Below are 21,912 nucleotides of genomic sequence, written 5' to 3'. Positions count from 1 at the left end.
AGATGGATGATGAGCAGCTGATCTGTGGTGGTGGTGGAGAAGAGCTGACTTCAGAAACTTCCATCAGTCTGGCTGGACAGGAGACGCGAGAGCCTGAGGGTCCAACATCGGTATCGGGGTCAGACAGGTGGGCAGTCAGTAACTCGGAGGAAAGCAGAGAGATGGTATTAGTTTTTACTGGATTTATGCAAAACAGAGAATATAAAACATTATCAGAGTGTGGCTAATGACTCCGGCAGAACTGAATAAAACAGCCTAACTAAAGGCAGAGAGCCAGAAGGTAACATAGACATGGAGGCACCCTGAAACACTGGCATCCACCCACTCCACCGTCCACAAACCTGAGTGACCGTGTGCAGTGGGAGAACAACAGCACCAGCATCTCAGTTTACCCACAATTCCCTCTGTCCATGAACCCCTGAATCTGCAGCCTTATCTAAAGGGAAAAACATTAATTACCAAAAGCTAAACTAAACAAGTAAGTTTTCAGTCTAGACTTAAAGATTGAGACTGTGTCTGAGTCCCGAACATATTCGGGGAGATTATTCCAGAGTTGAGGCGCTTTATAAGAGAAAGCTCTTCCTCCTGCAGAGCTCCTCTGAATTTTAGGAACTACTAAGAAACCAGCACCCTGAGATCTAAGTAATCGCGGTGGTTCATAACAGGAGATGAGTCTTGTAAATACTCAGGAGCGAGTCCGTGTAGGGCTTTATACGTTAACAGGAGAATTTTATAGTCTATGCGGAATTTGACTGGAAGCCAGTGCAGTGCTGATAGTACTGGACTAATATGGTCAAATTTTCTAGTTTTAGTAAGGACCCTGGCTGCAGCATTCTGAACTAGCTGAAGTTTATTTAAGTTACTGCCGGAACATCCAGACAGTAGCACATTACAATAATCTAGCCTTGAGGTAATAAAGGCATGTACTAATTTTTCTGCGTCATGCAGTGATAGGGCATTTCTTAGCTTGGCGATGTTACGGAGGTGTAGAAAAGCTGTTCTAGTAACATTAGATATGTGTTTATCGAATGCTAGATCTGAATCTATGATAACTCCAAGGTTTTTAGCTGCTGAACCAGGGGTGGCTGAGAAGTCAGCCAGATTTAGCTAAATCTAAATTGATGATTTGATGAACTGACTGATTTAAACGTTTGGGAATCTGCGTTCCATTTTACGTTGAAATTCAAAAATCAGGGTTTAATTTAGAGCATTTTCACACCGTTACATTTTATTCTGTTCGGTATTTAGTACGTTTAGTTTCGGTTTCACACTGCAGTTTACTGATTGAGCGACTAAACTACCAGCACCTGAATAAAGTCTGAATCACCATAAATCATGTTCTAATCTTGTTGGTTACCTGGTGGGGATAATATTTCTGCACAAATATGATCTAAAACAAGTCCTAAAAGTAGATAAAGAGAATTAAGTCAAACAAATAAGATAATAATATTAAACGTTTCAGATTAAAAGTGTGTAAATGTGCAGTTTGTTGTGTGTAAAGTGTGTAAATGTGTAGTTTGTTGTGTGTAAAGTGTGTAAATGTGCAGTTTGTTGTGTGTAAAGTGTGTAAATGTGCAGTTTGTTGTGTGTAAATGTGTAAATGTGTAGTTTGTTGTGTGTAAAGCGTGTAAATGTGTAGTTTGTTGTGTGTAAATGTGCAGTTTGTTGTGTGTAAAGTGTGTAAATGTGTAGTTTGTTGTGTGTAAAGTGTGTAAATGTGTAAATGGAAAACACTGCATTCCAGCATAAGAATCTTATCCCATCTGTGAAACATGGTGGTGGTAGTATAGTTTGGGCTTGCCTTCATTGGAGGAACAATGAATTGTGAATTATATCAGATAATTTTAAAGGAAATTATCAGGATATCTGTACATGAACTGAATCTGAAGAGGAGGTGGATCATGCAGCAGGACAATGACCCAATTTACACAAGTCAATCTTATTGAAGTTAAAGCTGTTCTGTACAATCTTAATGCCACCACAGGGTATGATATTAAATATGTATACGTGATAAGAATCAGCTTCTGAAATTATGAAGAATCACACACACACACACTATACACACACACACACACACACACACACACTATACACACACACACACACTCACAAACAATCCCTCCCATTCCCTGTAATTGCTGGGAGCAGGTGCCGTGCTCTGTTAGGTAACGGACGGATCCTCCCCTGGCCGGGGGTTTCCCACTGATCCTCACTCTTGTTTTGGGTTTATCTGAGCGAGCGTTAGGATAATCAATATTCCAGTAGTTTAAGGTGGATTTGTGACCTACAGCTCTGGGAAAAAATAAGAACACACTTAAAATAATGAGTTTCTTTGATTTTACAGACTTTTCCAGGCCTTTAAGGCACGTTTTCATGACCATAAGATTTTTAATCAATACAGAAATAAACAATAAAACCAAAAATCAGCTAAAACTATGATTAAAATTTATTATAGTAGGTCTAAAATCAATTAGATGAAATGTTGACACCCAATCTTTAATGATAATAAAATGTGAGTCAGATCCTGAGAGCTCCATTGTGTAGTTGGGGCTAAATTACTGAATTAACTCTGAGCTGATTGATGTATTTGATGGATTTGTAGCTCAAAATAGATTTTCTCCATCGATAAACTGAAATACAACGATTTGTAGACCAAATTTCCATGACTTTTCCAAAACTTTCTGGGTATTTTTATGTTTCCAAAACTTATCTAGGTTTTTCATGACCGTACCAACCGTGTATGGTTTTAGTGCTGTAAAGTCTGTAAATGAATTATTTTATACGTATAAAGTTTAGAAAAGTGCTGTTTGTTGTGTGTAAAGTGTGTAAATGTGCAGTTTGTTGTGTGTAAAGTGTGTAAATGTGCAGTTTGTTGTGTGTAAAGTGTGTAAATGTGTAGTTTGTTGTGTGTAAAGTGTGTAAATGTGCAGTTTGTTGTGTGTAAAGTGTGTAAATGTGCAGTTTGTTGTGTGTAAAGTGTGTAAATGTGCAGTTTGTTGTGTGTAAAGTGTGTAAATGTGTAGTTTGTTGTGTGTAAAGTGTGTAAATGTGCAGTTTGTTGTGTGTAAAGTGTGTAAATGTGCAGTTTGTTGTGTGTAAATGTGCAGTTTGTTGTGTGTAAAGTGTGTAAATGTGCAGTTTGTTGTGTGTAAAGTGTGTAAATGTGCAGTTTGTTGTGTGTAAAGTGTGTAAATGTGCAGTTTGTTGTGTGTAAAGTGTGTAAATGTGCAGTTTGTTGTGTGTAAAGTGTGTAAATGTGCAGTTCGTTGTGTGTAAAGTGTGTAAATGTGCAGTTCGTTGTGTGTAAAGTGTGTAAATGTGCAGTTCGTTGTGTGTAAAGTGTGTAAATGTGCAGTTTGTTGTGTGTAAAGTGTGTAAATGTGTAGTTTGTTGTGTGTAAAGTGTGTAAATGTGCAGTTTGTTGTGTGTAAAGTGTGTAAATGTGCAGTTTGTTGTGTGTAAAGTGTGTAAATGTGCAGTTTGTTGTGTGTAAAGTGTGTAAATGTGCAGTTCGTTGTGTGTAAAGTGTGTAAATGTGCAGTTTGTTGTGTGTAAAGTGTGTAAATGTGTAGTTTGTTGTGTGTAAAGTGTGTAAATGTGCAGTTTGTTGTGTGTAAAGTGTGTAAATGAGCAGTTTTATAAAGAGTATTGTGAGTATTGTGAGTGTTGTGTAGTGAGAGCTGGGGCAGGTGAAGGTGGGCAGGATCCCACGGGACGAGAGGAGCTCAGTGATTGGACGCTGGGTGAGGTGTTTACTCAGTAAACACGGCGTCTCTCAGGTGTGATAGCGGGGTTAGCGGGGTTAGCGTGTTAGCGCTGTAGAGGAGGTTAATAAAAGCTGCCGTGTTGCAGATGGCGGCGTTATCAGTCTCAGCTTTACAAATCAGACAGACGTCCACCTGCTCTCCAACCGAGCGACCCACTGAAACACCACGCCAACCCCCCGTGAGATCATCATCACCACCACCTCCTCCCTCAGAGCTGCTGATCCACCGCCAGCATTCCCGGGAATTATCAGCAATAAAGATGATTTGCAGAGCAGGGAAAACTGCTTTACAGTCTCACCATCACCATCATCACCATCATCACCGTCTCATCTGTTCATTCCAGTTCAGAGTCGAGAGATAATGTCTGAATTAATTTATGTATTAAGGTTTAAAAGATGCTACTAAATTCTTTTATATTTATAATCTTATTTTCTGTGCTTGCTGTAATTATTGGGAGGGAGAGTAATGTCATTTCAATTCTCTGTATGTCCTGTAGATATGCAGTATTCACAATAAAACTACTTGACTTGACTAAATCTGAATTTCCAACGGATCGATAATTGAAACGATTTCTGTTCCAAATAAGCCCATTCTCCTTCAATGTATTTCTTCCTTTTTATGTTTTTTTTAAATATTAAAGCTGAATTATTTAGTAAACAAAAAGTGTTAAACGAACCAGAATATGTTTTATACTTTAGATTCTTCTAAGTTTCACATTTACTGTATTTTCTGCACTATAAGCTGCACTTAAAATCCTTAAATTTTCCCCCCAAAAAATCACTAGTGCTCCTTATATTATAATCTGGTGCTGCTTATGTATGAATTCTATCAGTCAGGTATTAAGGAGCAGTAAAGACACTCCACTGAAGTACAGAGTTATACAGGAGTTTCAGTTTAGTTCTCCAGCACAGAGACTGAAGCAGAATTAGCATTAGCCGCTAACCACAGCGCTAAGCGCTAGCTCTTTCACTGTTCAGTGGTGAGTTTACCATGTTAAAATAAGCTATGTGGGACAAACCTGTAGCTAATATCGTCCTGGCTTACCAAAACACTCAGGGTTCCTCAGGGTAGCACTGTCTGCAGCATTAGTGGCTAATGCTAATGCTCCAGCCTTAGTGCTGGAGAAATTTGGAAATCTAAGGTTACTGTAAATAAATGTTAGTGCTTTACTCAACCAAATAAACAGTTTTCAGGATAGAAATCTGTGTAGGCTAACATACAGTGCTTTTTTTAGAATTACAGTTTTGTTTACTTAGCTTAGCTTTGCCTAGCTTAGTTAGAATCTTAAGTAGAAAACAGATTTTGGTTTGTTTAATCCTGTGTTCTGCATGTTTTATTATCTTAAAGATGATCTAAAACCAATAAAATGCTAAGAATCAGTGTGAATATTTCATTTCTAACTCCATTACTAATTATTCTATCAGTATTTAGTGCAGTGGTGTTCCTCACCTCAAACAGGTAATGGACCAATTAGGATATTTCACTCGTTTTTCATAAAAAAAAAAACGTTTTTAATGTTTCACTACTTCATTACTTTTGAAAAAAACATTATACTGTATAAAACACAATAGTTTTACACAACATTAAAACGTAACCTTGCAATTTTTTGTATTAGTTTTAGTTTTTGCAAATGTGTTAGATGAATCGTTTTCATATTATTGGCTGATTACACTAATTAACTAAGGAAAGCAGAAAAAGTTTTATACTGAAAAAAACTACTTTTAACTATTTTTCCTAGATCTTCAAACTTTTAAATGGGTCAATTTGACCCAGAACAGAACAGGAGGGTTTGGACTCATCTTCTCTTTTTCAGTGTGTTTTCTTTATTTTCATGACTATTTACATTGTAGATTCTCACTGAAGCATCAAAACTATGAATGAACACATGTGGAGTTTTATGTACTTAATAAAAAATGAGCTGAACCTCCACAGTCACCGGACCTGAACCCAATCCAGATGGTTTGGGGTGAGCTGGAGCACAGAGTGAAGAAGACAAAGGAGCAACAAGTGCTAATAAACACCTCTGGGAACTCCTTCCTTCCTTCAAGACTGTTGGAAAACTTTTCATTTCAGGTGGCCACCTCTTAATGAAGCTCATTGAGAGAATGATGCCAAGAGTGTGTAAAGCAGTAATCAGAGCAAAGGGGGGCTTTTATTTTGAAGAAACAAGAATATAAAACATGTTTACAGTTTTATTAAGAACATAAAACTCCACATGTGTTCATTCATAGTTCTGATGCTTCAGTGAGAATCTACCATGTTAATAGTCACGAAAATAAAGAAAACACACTGAATAAGAGAAGGTGTGTCCAAACTTTGCCACGTACTGTATATATATATATATATGTCCAGATTAACTCTGCAGGATCAGTATGAGTGTGTGGATGTTGTGAATGGATTTAGAGCTGAATGTCCTTGACTTCCAGCTGCTGACAGTATTGTTACCTTACTGCTGATATTTACCGCCCCCTCACACTTTACAGGACAGTTTAATTGGTACAGCAGGGGAGACATAAATCACCACAGCTCTTCTGGGAACCAGTTCATCCTTTCTGAGCAGCTCCTCTTTAAGAATTAAGAATTTAATTCAGAATATAATTGTATAAAGTGCATTATGTGACACTAAGCTGAGTTTATTATTAAAGTACCCTCAAATACCCTCCAGTACTATTACAGTGAGCATTCTTAATATACAGCTCTGTAATAAAATGAAGAGATTGCTTCAGTTTCTGAATCAGTTTCTCTGATTTTGCTATTTATAGGTTTATGTTTGAGTAAAATGAACATTGTTGTTTTATTCTATAAACTACAGACAACATTTCTCCCAAATTACAAATAAAAATATTCTCATTTAGAGCATTTATTTACAGAAAATGAGAAATGACTGAAATAACAAAAAAGATGCAGAACTTTCAGACCTCAAATAATGCAAAGAAAACAAGTTCATATTCATAAAGTTTTAAGAGTTCAGAAATAATCAATATTTGGTGGAATAATCCTGGTTGGTTTTTAATCACAGTTGTTTTTTCATGCATCTTGGCATCATGTTCTCCTCCACCAGTCTTACACACTGCTTTTGGATAACTTTATGCTGCTTTACTCCTGGTGCAAAAATTCAAGCAGTTCAGTTTGGTGGTTTGATGGTTTGTGATCATCCATCTTCCTCTTGATTATATTCCAGAGGTTTTCAATTTGGTAAAATCAAAGAAACTCATCATTTTTAAGTGCTCTCTTATTTCTTTACAGAGCTGTACAAACTGATGGACAGAGAAGAGAACGTGCATTGCGTTACAAAATGAACCGATCCCTTGACCGCACACATGGCACCAGGAGCAGATAGCTTCAAACCCTGCAGTGGAACAAAACAGCTTCCACACTCGAACCAAACGAATCAAACCAACAAACCTAAAATACAGATACTGGTGTAAAAATCTCCTGAAACTACTGTCCCACTATTCACACCTGATTACACACCTGTCCCACCTGATTAGATAACTATATTACAGTATATCACACCCACACACCTGATTACACAGGTGAGGTCTGAGATCTGAATGTGCACAGTGTGAGCATTTGATTTATTGTAGAGTGTGGAGTGAGGAGTTATCACGTACATGTTTTATATTAAATGCTAACACACACACACACACAAACACACAATACAGACTAACTGTTAGAATAAAAATATAAATTTTCTTAATGTCTTTACAGTTTAAGCCTCATTCATATTTAATAATTCTGATTATTATTATACTTTTGCTGTGTAAAATGTAAATTAATTATCTGTAAATCTCATAAACACATATTTTATTCACAACAGAGCAAAGAAAACATATTAGATGTTGATACTATAAGTTACGTATATTAGCGTTTAATATAAATAATAATTTGCTGTGGCATCGTTTCCACAATCTTCTGCAGCGTCACAACATTTATTTCTATCCAGAAAGTTGCGTTACCGTATTTTTCGCACTATAAGATGCACTTAAAATCTTAAATCTTAAAATTTTTACCAAAAATCATCATCAGAGCTCCTTATAATCCGGTGCTCCTTATGTATGAATTCTATCAGTCAGGTATTAAGGAGCAGTAAAGCCTCTCCACTGAAGTACAGAGTTATAAGGGTATGTTTTTAGTAAAGTTTCTCCAGCACTAAGGCTGGAGCAGTATTAGCATTAGCCGCTAACATTAGCGCTAAGCGCTAGCTCTTTCGTTCAGAGGGGAGTATATTAGACTGTAGTTTGCGTGTTTACTAGGGGTGTCATAATTTCGATATTTTAACGAAATCGATCGAATTTATGTCATGGTCTCGAGCCTCGAAGTCAAAAAGAGGATGGACGATCCCTCCCTCTAAGCTACACAAATGGAGCAGCACACTGTAGCGACGCCGCGGACATTGTGACTGCTGAAAGAGCAGCTCTTTCTCCAGAGAATGTGAACATTCTCATCTTCTTAAAGAAAAACTTGAAGATATAAAAGTAACAGTTGTTTTGTCTAGCCTCAAATATGTTAATAGTTTTGGTACCTTAAGGAGCATCTTTCTCTCAGATAAAGTTAATAAAATATCTTTATTAAAGAAAAGAACTTCTCATTCTCAGGGACCGAAAAAGTCTTAAAGTCTTATTTTTCATGTTTAACTGTTATAGTAGGATAGAGTTCAGTTTGTTAAGGCTCTAATTGTTCTATTATTTTCTACATGACTGTTTCTGTATTTTTTTATTATTTATTTTGTTATGTTGCACATTGCTGTTTTAATAGTGCACACTGCTGCTACCAAAAAAAGCCACTAGATGGCATTACATATATATCTTAATTAAATTATTTAAATTTGACCATTAGTGCCTAATGTGGTGTATTACAGATCACTTGTATCACTTTGCATCACTTATATCAAGCCCACCTTTTGAAATAAGATATTATAAATTTGATGAATCAAAGCAATGACTGACCATAGACTAATCTAAAACTGGCATAGGCCTCTCTGCTGTAAAAAAAAAAAAGAAAAAAAGAAAATCGAGAACACTCAGGGTTCCTCAGTGTAGCACTGTTGGGTGCTACTAGCGCTAAGTGCTGCTAACCTCGCTACTGCTAAAATACTGTAAATCTAAGCTTACTGTAAATAAACTAAAGCTCTTTACTCACCCAAGTAAACAGTTTTCAGGAGAGAAATCTGTGTAGATTAACATCCAGCCTTTTGTTGCCTCACACAACATTTTTTGATATGTGTTGTTGTGTCAAGTTCTAAATGAGTTTTTAATGTTTTTAATGATAAAAATAGAATAAAAATAAAATCTCACTGTCAACATCTGATATGGGTTTAAGGACAGTGCATCATTCATTAATTTAATTTTCTGACTGTTTGAGTCTAAATGCAAAAATAGAAAATTGGTAAAACTAATTGTTTCATTTTTGTATGTAGTTTAGTGTACATTTAATATGTTTTCATGCATTTTTCCTATTTTAGTTTATTCATCTCTGCACCGCACAATTGAAATTTCAGGAAAAATGAAAAAAAAGAATAATTTTTTATTTTCTGATAAAAATATATATATATTTTTTTTCTTTGCAAGTCGGATCAGATTTGTGTTACAAGATAAAAAATTGGATACATTTGAAAATCGAGAGAAGATTTAACTCTGCATTTTTCTAAAAATTCTGATTGCAAAAGGCTGAAATGAAAAACTAGATAATTAATAACTTGGATGAAAATCCATTTCTTCTTTACTATACTAAATGAAAAAAAAAATCTTTTACACCCAATTTTCTATTTTTGAATTGACCTTGAAAAAATAAAATTGCTAAAATTTACACTGACCGTTTCATCTTCTTATTGTGAATAAAATATGAGTCTGTGAGATTCACAACTCAATGCATTATATTTGTCATATATTTACACAGTGTCCTAACTCTTTGCGTGCACTATTTTAGTGATTTATAACCGGGTACAGTGCAGCTTGATTCAGAGTGTGTCAGTGTGTCTTTGCTATCGTAACGACGGGAAAAGTACACCTTGCTTGCATCGAAACAAAAAACAAAAGGCATGTACCAATTCTCTTAATTTATCATTGGTGTGGTTAATTTTGAGCGTAACTTGAAATAAATAATAAACCAATCAGAGTGTCTCTTGCTCATCATTCTCTTTAAGAGTAGATCAGGTGAGCTCTGACTTTGGCGGATTGCTATTGTAACGGTGCAGCTACCTGGACGTGTTCAACAAACTCTTCTCAGCAGAGGAAACTGAGCTGCTCATGATGCACCCTGCGTAGCCTGTAGGATAGGGTCCTGACTCCTGATTATTTTACATTTCTTTTATTGTTAGGATGTTTTATAACTACTTTTTAAGAGTGTCTGGTTAGAGAATATTTTTTTAAAGAAATTTTAATATATAATTTTGACTAAATAAATAATTAAATGTAAAGTTTTAAAGTAAACAGGAGCACTATGTGTTTAGATGAAAGTGGATTATTATCTAATAATAATAGAGTTTCTGTTCTCAGTAATTATAGATATTAGAATATTAGACCCAGACTGAGCCTGAGGGCCTGCAGACTGTTACACAGGGGGCGGGGCTTACACACAGAATTTGCATAGAGAGGTTGGCAAAGAGACATGGGGAATCCAGGGTGTGTAAAAGTGTGTGAGAGAGAGAGAGGGTGTGTGTATATAGTGTGTGTGTGTGTGTGTGTGTGTATAAAAGGCAGCAGGTGAGTTGTACAGGTGATCAGACGGACTTTACCTCAAAAACACCAGAAACAGCCTCCGCTCTCACAGCCCAGGTAACTCTAACACTAATTCTACACTAACACTATTTATACATCTCTAACCTTAATTATACATCACTCAATACTAACACTAATTACACATCACTATTATTTCTACACTAACACTATAGATCAGTAACGATTCTACACTAGCTAATTATACATCAATACACTAATTTTACACTAACACTAACTATACATCACTAACACTAATTATACATCACTAAGACTAAGTATCCATCTCTAACAATTCTACAATAATTCTAATTATACATCACTATCAGTTCTACACTAACAATAATTATACATGACTAACAATTTTACACCAAAACTAATTCTACATCACTAACACTAATTCTACAATAACACTAATTCTACATCACTAACACTAATTCTACAATAACACTAATTATACATCACTAACACTACTTCTACATCACTAACACTAATTCTACAATAACACTACCGGTAATTATACATCACTAACGATTCTACACTAACACTAATTCTACAACACTAACACTAATTCTACAATAACACTAATTCTACATCACTAACACTAATTCTACAATAACACTAATTATACATCACTAACACTACTTCTACATCACTAACACTAATTCTACAATAACACTACCGGTAATTATACATCACTAACGATTCTACACTAACACTAATTCTACAACACTAACACTATTTATACATCACTAACCTTAATTATACATCACTCAATACTAACACAAATTATACATCACTAACGCTAAATATACATCACTATTATTTCTACACTAACACTATAGATCAGTAACGATTCTACACTAACTTATTATACATCATTATTATTTCTACATTTACACTAATTATGAATCAGTAACGATTCTACACTAACTAATTATACATCACTACACTAATTCTACAATAACACTAATTCTACATCACTAACACTAAGTATCCATCTCTAACAATTCTACGATAATTCTAATTATACATAACTATCAGTTCTACACTAACAATAACTATACATGACTAACAATTTTACACCAAAACTAATTCTACATCACTAACACTACTTCTACATCACTAACACTAATTCTACATCACTAACACTAATTCTACAATAACACTAATTATACATCACTAACGATTCTACACTAACACTAATTATATATCACTAACACTAATTCTACAATAACACTAATTATACATCACTAACGATTCTACACTAACACTAATTATATATCACTAACACTAGTTCTAAAATAACACTAATTATACATCTACACTAACACTATAGATCATTAAAGATTCTACACTAACACTAATTATAGATCAGTAACGATTCAACACTAACTCTAACTATACATCACTAACACTAATTCTACACTATCACTAACTATACATCACTAACACTAATTCTACACTAATACTAACTATGCATTACTAACGATTTTACACTAACACTAATTATAGATGACTAACAATTTTACACCAAAATTAATTCTACATCACTAACACTAATTCTACATCACTAACGATTCTACGCTAACACCAATTCTACATAACTAATGCTTTATACATCACTAACAATTCCACACTAACACTAATTCTACATCACTAATGATTCTACTCTAACATTAATTCTACACTTACACCATTTCTATAATAACACTGACTCTGCTTTAAATACACATTTCTCCACTTCTACACCATTTCTATAATTAACACTGACTCTACACTAATTATACATTTCACGAATTCTACACCATTTCTATAATAAAACTTTATTGTTTATACAGTTATAAAAGGATATATAGATAATCTAACCCGCTGTATCTTTGTGTTTATATACAGTTATGGAGGATATATAGATTATATAACCTGCTGTAAATTTCTGTGTTTATATACAGTTATGGAGGATATATAGATTATCTAACCTGCTGTAGCTTTCTGTGTTTATATACAGTTATAGAGGATATATAGATTATCTAACCTGCTGTAGCTTTCTGTGTTTATATACAGTTATAGAGGATATATAGATTATCTAACCTGCTGTATCTTTCTGTGTTTATATACAGTTATAGAGGATATGTAGATTATCTAACCTGCTGTAGCTTTCTGCGTTTATTTACAGTTATAGAGGATATATAGATTATCTAACCTGCTGTATCTTTCTGTGTTTATATACAGTTATAGAGGATATATAGATTATCTAACCTGCTGTAGCTTTCTGCGTTTATATACAGTTATAGAGGATATATAGATTCTCTAACCTGCTGTAGCTTTCTGTGTTTATATAGTTATAGAAGATATATAGATTATCTAAGCTGCTGTAGCTTTCTGCGTTTATATAGTTATAGAGGATATATAGATTATCTAACCTGCTGTAGCTTTCTGTGTTTATATACAGTTATGGAGGATATATAGATTATGTAACCTGCTGTAGCTTTCTGCGTTTATATACAGTTATAGAGGATATATAGATTATCTAACCTGCTGTAGCTTTCTGTGTTTATATACAGTTATAGAAGATATATAGATTATCTAACCTGCTGTAGCTTTCTGCGTTTATATAGTTATAGAGGATATATAGATTATCTAACCTGCTGTATCTTTCTGTGTTTATATACAGTTATAGAGAATATATAGATTATCTAACCTGCAGTAGCTTTCTGTGTTTATATACAGTTATGGAGGATATATAAATTATATAACCTGCTGTAGCTTTGCTGTAGCTTTGTGTGTTTATATACAGTTATGGAGGATATATAGATTATCTAACCCGCTGTAGACTTCTCTGTTTATTGACAGTTATAGAGGATATATAGATTATCTAACCTGCTATTTTTTCTGTGTTTATATACAGTTATAGAGAATTTATAGATTATCTAACCCGCTGTAGCTTTCTGTGTTTATAAACAGTTATGGAGGATATATAGATTATCTAACCTGCTGTAGCTTTCTGCGTTTATATAGTTATAGAGGATATATAGATTATCTAACCTGCTGTATCTTTCTGTGTTTATATACAGTTATAGAGGATATATAGATTATATAACCTGCTGTACATTTCTGTGTTTATATACAGTTTTGGAGAATATATATAGATTATCAAAACCGCTGTATCTTTGTGTTAATATACAGTTATAGAGGATATATAGATTATCTAACCCGCAGTAGACTTCTCTGTTTATATACAGTTATAGAGGATATATAAATTATATAACCTGCTGTACATTTCTGTGTTTATATGCAGTTTTGGAGAATATATATAGATTATCAAAACCGCTGTATATTTGTGTTTATTTACAGTTATAGAGGATATATAGATTGTCTAACCTGTGTGTGTGTGTGTGTGTGTGTTTCAGATCATGCTAAGCAGTCTGGAGCCGGTGAGTCTAAATTTTACTATTTCTTGTTTGTTCTGAATGCAGATTATCTACTATCTCTCACACACACACACACACACACACACACACACACACACACACACACACACACACACTTACACACACACACACACGTACACACACATCATGCAAATATAGCTTGTTACTCTTACTGTACACACCGCATGATTTTACTCAAAACAAAGTCACTATTCATACCACACATACACACATACACACACGCACACACACACTGGATGAGTAATCAGAAGGACAGTTAGGGGGCGGGGTTTAAAAGGTTGAGGTTAGACGGGATGCACTAGACTCCTCAGACATCAAAGTAATCAGTGCTGGGGGAGGAGCTTATTATTCGGAAAGGTAACAAAGAGATTAATCAATACTTCAATGTACTGTCTGTACTGTATTGTCTGTACTGTACTCTATTATATTGTACTCTATTATACTGCACTCTACTGTACTGCACTGTACTTTACGTTCTGTACTCTACTGCACTGTACTCTATTATACTGTACTTTACTGTACTCTACTACACTGTACTCTATTATACTTTACTCTATTATACTGTACTCTACTGTACTGCACTGTACTCTACGGTCTGTACTCTACTACACTGTACTCTATTATACTGTACTCTTCTGTACTGTACTCTACTACACTGTACTCTATTATACTGTACTCTTCTGTACTGTACTCTACTACACTGTACTCTATTATACTGTACTCTTCTGTACTGTACTCTACTACACTGTACTCTATTATACTGTACTCTATTATACTGTACTGCACTGTACTCTACGGTCTGTATTCAACTGCACTGTACTCTATTATATTGTACTCTAATATACTGTACTGCACTGTACTCTACGGTCTGTACTCTAAAGCACTGTACTGTACTCTACGGTCTGTACTCTACTGCACTGTACTCTATTATACTGTACTCTACTGCACTGCACTCTATTATACTGTACTCTACTGCACTGTACTCTATTATACTGTACTCTACTGCACTCTATTATACTGTACTCTACTGCACTGTACTCTATTATACTGTACTCTACTGTACTGCACTCTATTATACTGTACTCTACTGCACTCTATTATACTGTACTCTACTGCACTGTACTCTATTATACTGTACTCTACTGTACTGCACTCTATTATACTGTACTCTACTGCACTGCACTCTATTATACTGTACTCTACTGCACTCTATTATACTGTACTCTACTGCACTGTACTCTATTATACTGTACTCTACTGTACTGCACTCTATTATACTGTACTCTACTGCACTGTACTCTATTATACTGTACTCTACTGCACTGTACTCTATTATACTGTACTCTACTGCACTGCACTCTATTATACTGTACTCTACTGCACTCTATTATACTGTACTCTACTGCACTGTACTCTATTATACTGCACTCTATTATACTGTACTCTACTGCACTGCACTCTATTATACTGTACTCTACTGCACTGTACTCTATTATACTGTACTCTACTGCACTGCACTCTATTATACTGTACTCTACTGCACTGTACTCTATTATACTGTACTCTACTGCACTGTACTCTATTATACTGTACTCTACTGCACTGTACTCTATTATACTGTACTCTACTGTACTCTATTATACTGTACTCTACTGTACTCTATTATACTGTACTCTACTGCACTGCACTCTATTATACTGTACTCTACTGCACTGCACTCTATTATACTGTACTCTACTGCACTGCACTGTACTCTATTATACTGTACACTACTGCACTGTACTCTATTATACTGTACTCTACTGCACTGTACTCTATTATACTGTACTCTATTATACTGTACTCTAAAGTACTGTGCTGTACTCTACTACACTGTATGGTCTCATCAGTTTAACTGGGTTGTGTGTTTGGTTCTGGTTTGTGTAGATGCAGTACCTGCAGGAGCTGCGCTCTGTGGTTCCGTCTGCAGGTGAGATGGAGCTGCAGGTGATTGAGGAGTACCTGCAGGAACATTCAGGGGAAGAACCCAGATCTCAGAACCGCACCGACGGGGAGATCCTCATCGCAGGTCAGAAACACAACCTGAACAGAACTGGTGTTAACTCTGACCCAGATATTAAACCCTATCACATAATCACATGTTCAATAGAATCACCTGCCCCCAGTACCATCAATCACTAAAATACCCAAATATTCAAATATACTGAAATACGGGTACATATGTACATGTATGCATTTGAGTATTTTTGAATATTTGGGTATTTTAGTGATTCTGTTCCTCAAAAACAAACAAAAATACAAATTTAAACTTACTATACTAACATTTAAATATTCAGGTATATTACTAAGATATTCAGATACCAGAATATGTAGATAATGTGATATTCAGAAATTAAAAAACAGCTATTTTCAGATAATAAAACACTGTCACTCAGATACTCAGACATTTATACTCAAAATGAACAAATATTCAGATATTCAGATACTCAGGTATTAGGTACTCAGATACTCTGAAACTAAACAGTAAGATTTCAGATAAAATGCACTCCGTACTTAAAATTCTCAGACACTTAAATATCAAGAAATGCTAATGCTTTAATACTCAGATATTTACATTCTTTGACAGTAAATACCCAAATACTAAATACAATACTCAGATACTACAAAACTGATATTTTCAGATAATAAAAGATTCAGTTATTCAGATGGTAAAATATTCTAATACTCATGCACTAAAACACTATATTCATATACTCACATACACTTTAACATACAAAAAGGACACTCCGATATTAGGATATTCCGATATTTTCAGATAATAAAACATTCAGTCATTCAGATAATTAGACATTTATACATATATACAAATACTGACATACAAACTAAACAAATATTCAGATGTTCAGATACTCAGGTATTAGGATACTCAGATACTATGATATTATACAGTAAAATACTTAGATATTAATGCATTCCGATACTAAAATACTCAAACACTCAAATATACAGACATGCTAATGCTTAAATACTCAGATACTTCGATTCTTTGAGTAAATACTCAAAAAGTTAAATAATCACATAATAAAAAACTGACATTTGATTCAGTGATTAATATACTCATATAAATAAATATTCAGAAGGTAAAATATTCTAATACTCATACACACAAAACAATATAATTATACACATTTTAACATACAAAAAGGACAATCCGATATTAGGATACTCTGATACTAAATAGTAAAATATTCAGATAGAAATGCACTCAGACACTCAAATATTCAAAAACTCAAATATTCAGACATGCTAATACTAAAAAACTTTCTTTTCTAAAATACTTTCTTTGAGAGTATATACTCAAAATGTAAAATACTCAGATACTGAAATACTTCGATATCCAGACATTGCTATACTGAAACAAAACAAACAATACAAAAAAGATATTTAAACACTCGGATGGTAAATTACTCTGGTGTTTGTGTGTTTTTTAGAGAATGGTTGGTGGGGGCGTTTTGCGTACGAGTGGCAGTACGGATGCTCGGCCCGGGCGGACGACCCGGTGGATCAGCATCACTGGCCCAGTAACTATAGCAACACCGAGTGGGTAAGTCCTGCTTTAGCACTGATGCTAATGAAGCTAATGTAGCTAATACGTAACTTTCAGCACACCAATTAGCCAAATAGCACTGCAGCTTAAAGGCTAATGTAGCATGTTGCTAACTAACAGCACTGTTAAATCCTCACACCTGTTTTAGGGTGGGCACTGCATGTATGAAGCTCCGCCCCCTAGTGACTCGGACTCCCACTGCAGCTCGGTCTGCCCAGAGTTCCCCCCGTCGCCCCCTACAGTCAGCGGAAGAACTGCAGCCTGGGAAACGCTGCCCATCACACCACTGACCGGTACTGAGCTCTCATTCACATCCAGCTTATTCATCTGATTACGAAGAAAATACTGTAGTGTTTATACGTTTACTGAAGTACTGAAATATCTTCTGCCTGGAGTATTTGGACACTTACTCAAGTATCCATAAGAAAAGTATTGTACTTTTACAGAAGTACTTATAATATGAGTATTTGGACATTTACTAAAGTATTTACTAAGGAGTGTATCTGTACTCTTACTAAAGTATTTTCTGACAGGGGTATTTGAACATTTACATAAGTATTGCTAATAAGAGTTTTTGTACTTTAACTAAACTACTTATAATATGAGTATTTGTACATTTACTTAAATATTTCTAATAGGATTATTTGTACATCTACTAAAGTATTTCTAATATGATTATTTGTATGTTTACTAAAGTATTTCTAAGAGAAATTTCTGTACTTTTACTAAAGTATTCCTAATATGAACATTTGTACATTTACTTAAGTATTTCCTGACTGGAGTATTTGTACATTTACTAAAGTATTTCTAAGAAGGGTATCCATACTTTTACTGAAGTGCTTATAATATGAGTATTTGTAAATTTAATGAAGTATTTCTAATATGAGTATTTGTACTGTTACTAAAGTATTTTCTGACTGGAGTATTTGGACAGTTACTCAAGTATTTCTAAAAAGCGTTTCGGTACCTTTACTGAAGTACTTATGAGTATTTGTACCTTTACAAAAGTATTTCTAAGAAGAGTATTTGTACTTTACTTAAGTATAATATGCGTATCTGTACATTTATTTAAGTATTTCTAACTGGAGCATTTGGACATTTACTCTTCTGATGGGATTATTTAATTTTTTTATTCAAGTATTTTTGAATTGAGCATTTTCACTTTTCTTGATGCATTATTAACTGGAGCGGTTGTACTTGGGTATTATTATTTTTTTATGAAAGTATTTTGTACCTTCTGTACTTTTACTGGAATTGTTGTACTTTCACTGAAGCACTTTTACTAAAGCTGTCACGTGGTCCCTGTCTGTTCTCGTGTTTCTGTGTTTATTTACCTTTTCTGTGCCTGTCTCTGCTTGTGACTGTGAGTGTGTCTCCCACGTGATCCGTGTTCCTCAGTGTTTCTTGCCCTCACCTGTGTTCATTTGTAACTCCGCCCCTTAGCCCCAGGTGTTTTCTGTTTCCCGTGTGTGTGTTACACTATTTATAGTCCGTGCTCCCTTTCCCTCGTGTCGGTTCTTGTGCTTTGTAAGCCTGTTATGGTTGCGTCTCTCTTCCCCGTGTTTCTTGTTTTCAGTTTAGTTTCAGTGTATTTGTTTATTTTTGTCTTTTGTTTATTGTTTAATAAATTTACTTGCGTTTGCGTCCGCTCTCCTCGTTCTTCCTGCCCGCTCCCTGACAAAAGCACTTTCTAACTGGAATATTTGGACATTTTACTGAAGTATTTTCTGATGGGAAAATTTATTATTTTCAGTATTTTTAATGGGATTATTTTAACTTGGGTATTATTAGTTTTTTTATGGAAGTATTTTGTATCTTCTGTACTTTTGTGCTTTTACTAGAGTTTTTGTATTTTCACTGAAGTAGTTCATAACTGGAATATTTGTACTGTTATTAGATAATGTTCTTTGTGGAGTATTCGTACTTTGACTTCAGTATTTTTTCGTTAAAGTACTTATACTTTTATTTAAGTATTTTCTATGCAGTATTTGATATTTTATTAAAGTATCTGACTTGAACCACTGCATATCACACACAAACTGATAGAACTGTATTAATAATTGAATGTATTAATTGATTAATTAAGGAAGAGATCGTTAAAGAATCTGATTGGTTCTCTGGGTTCTGCAGGTAAGAGGAAGGAGCGTCTGTTCCAGTTCCTGTACGAGATGCTGCAGAGTCCGGATATGCGGAGCTGCATCTGGTGGGTTCAGTCGACGAACGGTACGTTCCAGTTCTCCTCTCAGAATAAGGAGAAGCTGGCGGAGATGTGGGGAAAACGCAAAGGAAACCGCAAGACCATGACCTACCAGAAGATGGCGCGAGCGCTGCGGAACTACTCTCGCACCGGAGAAATCTGCAAAGTTAAACGCAAACTCACCTACCAGTTCACCGAGCGCACCCTGCGGGGCCTGCAGACCCAAAAACTCACCACCACCTAACAACGTTCACTCCCAATCAGTGTGAACAGGAACTGAATCAGGATCTGAATCACAGAATATAAATCAGGATCACCGAGCGCACCCTGCGGGGCCTGCAGACCCAAGACCTCACCACCACCTAACAACGTTCACTCCCAATCAGTGTGAAAAGGAACTGAATCAGGATCTGAACCAGAAAATATAAATCAGTATCTGAATCGAGTAATCTGAAACAGAATCTAAATTAGCCACTCTGAATCCGTATCTGAATTGAGTAATTTGAATCAAGATCTGAACAGGAGTGAATCAGGATCTGTATTGTAAAATCTGAATCAGGATATGAATCTGGTAATCTGAATCAGGATTTAAATTAGGTAATCTGAATCTATTTGAATCAAGAAATCTGAATCAGGATATGAATGTTATTCTGAATTCAGATTTGAATCAGGATCTAAATTAGATACTCTAAATCCGTATCTGAATCAAGAAATCCAACTTTGATTTGAATTAGGATCTGACAAAGATAATCTGATTCAGGAAATAAATTGGGTACTTTGAATCCGTATCTGAATCAAGAAATTGGAATTAGGATTTGAATAAGGATCTGAAACAGGAAATCTAAATCAGAATCTAAACAGGGTAATCTGAATCAGGATCTGAATCAAGAAATCTGAACCAAGTAATCTGAATCAGGATCTAAATGGGGTTATCTGAATCCGTATCTGAATAAAGAAATCTGAATTTAAAATTGAATTAGGATCTGACCCAGGTAATCTGAATCAGGATATAAATTGGGTGATCTGAATCAGGCTCTGAATCAAGAAATCTGAATTAGGATTAGAAGTAGGATTCAAACCAAGAAATCTACATCAGGATCTAAACGGGGTAATCTAAATCAGGATCTAAATCAAGAAATATGAACCAGGGAATGTGAAACAGGATATGAATCTGGTAATATGAATTAGAATCTGAATCAAGAAATCTGAATTAGGATTTAAATTAGGATGTGAATTAAGATCTGAAAAAAGTAATTTGAATCAGGATCTGAATCAAGAAATCTGAATTATGATTTGAAAGGATATGAAGTAGGTAATCTGAATTAGGATCTGGATCAGGATGTGAATGATGGGAATCCTGAATAAATACTGAGTATTTAAAGCTCGCCGGTCCCGCCCCTCACTGATGATGTAATCGCTGATGCTCCGTCTGATTGGATCTGACTGGAATTGTTTGAAGTTATTGTTGTAAATCTGAGGATTGTTGTCGTGAAAAGCTACGTTATATGTAGTTTATAAAGTCGTTTGTTGTGTTTATATTAAGTGTTTATATTTCTGTTTGTTTATATTTGTGCTCCAGACTGAAGAAAAAAATGTGGATCAGGTTCATCAGAGTTAATGATTTTTTAACAGAAAACTTTTATATTAAAGTATACCGGTATGAAGTGTTTCTACAGCATTGATGTTTTTTCCATATTTTTGTACATATTAATTTTTGGTTTATAACTTGACTAAATTAAATAATTAACTGAAATCTGTTGTTTATTTACCCAGTTTTTCCTGTTTTATGTCAAATCAGTAATAAACTGTTTACAGATGAAAGTGAGAGTTTAGATTAGAACCGGAACAATCTGGTTTATTAAGTTTTTGTAATTTATGTGTAATAAATATTAAACAGAGGTTCCAGTGTCACCAGCAGGCGGCGCCATCCCTGTAACACTCCTGAATACACACTTATACTGTGTGTGTGTGTGTGTGTGTGTGTATAGAGAGTGTGTGTGTGTGTGTGTGTGTGAGTGTGTATAGAGTATGTATGTGTGTGTGTGTGTGAGTGTGTATAGAGAGTGTGTGTGTGAGTGTGTGAGTGTGTATAGAGTATGTATGTGTGTGTGTGTGTGTGTGTGAGTGTGTATAGAGAGTGTGTGAGTGTGTATGTGTGTGTGTGTATAGAGAG

General features: G+C 34.9%; 1 protein-coding gene across 1 annotated transcript; it reads left to right on the top strand.

Moving 5' to 3' along the window:
• Positions 1-10,439: 10,439 nt before the first annotated feature.
• Positions 10,440-20,989, top strand: LOC111191264 (Friend leukemia integration 1 transcription factor). The gene is made up of 6 exons (XM_049462881.1): positions 10,440-10,543; positions 13,894-13,917; positions 15,862-16,003; positions 17,427-17,539; positions 17,691-17,835; positions 19,673-20,989. Exons 2-6 carry the CDS (start codon positions 13,897-13,899, stop codon positions 19,981-19,983), a joined length of 732 nt encoding a protein of 243 aa, XP_049318838.1. The 5' UTR covers positions 10,440-10,543; positions 13,894-13,896; the 3' UTR covers positions 19,984-20,989.
• Positions 20,990-21,912: the final 923 nt, after the last annotated feature.

This window comes from Astyanax mexicanus, chromosome 13 (genome assembly GCF_023375975.1).
Source record: "Astyanax mexicanus isolate ESR-SI-001 chromosome 13, AstMex3_surface, whole genome shotgun sequence".
NCBI lineage: Eukaryota > Metazoa > Chordata > Actinopteri > Characiformes > Acestrorhamphidae > Astyanax > Astyanax mexicanus.
The sequence above is the reverse complement of the archived record's forward strand: the minus strand, read 5'-3'. Positions and strand labels throughout refer to the sequence as shown.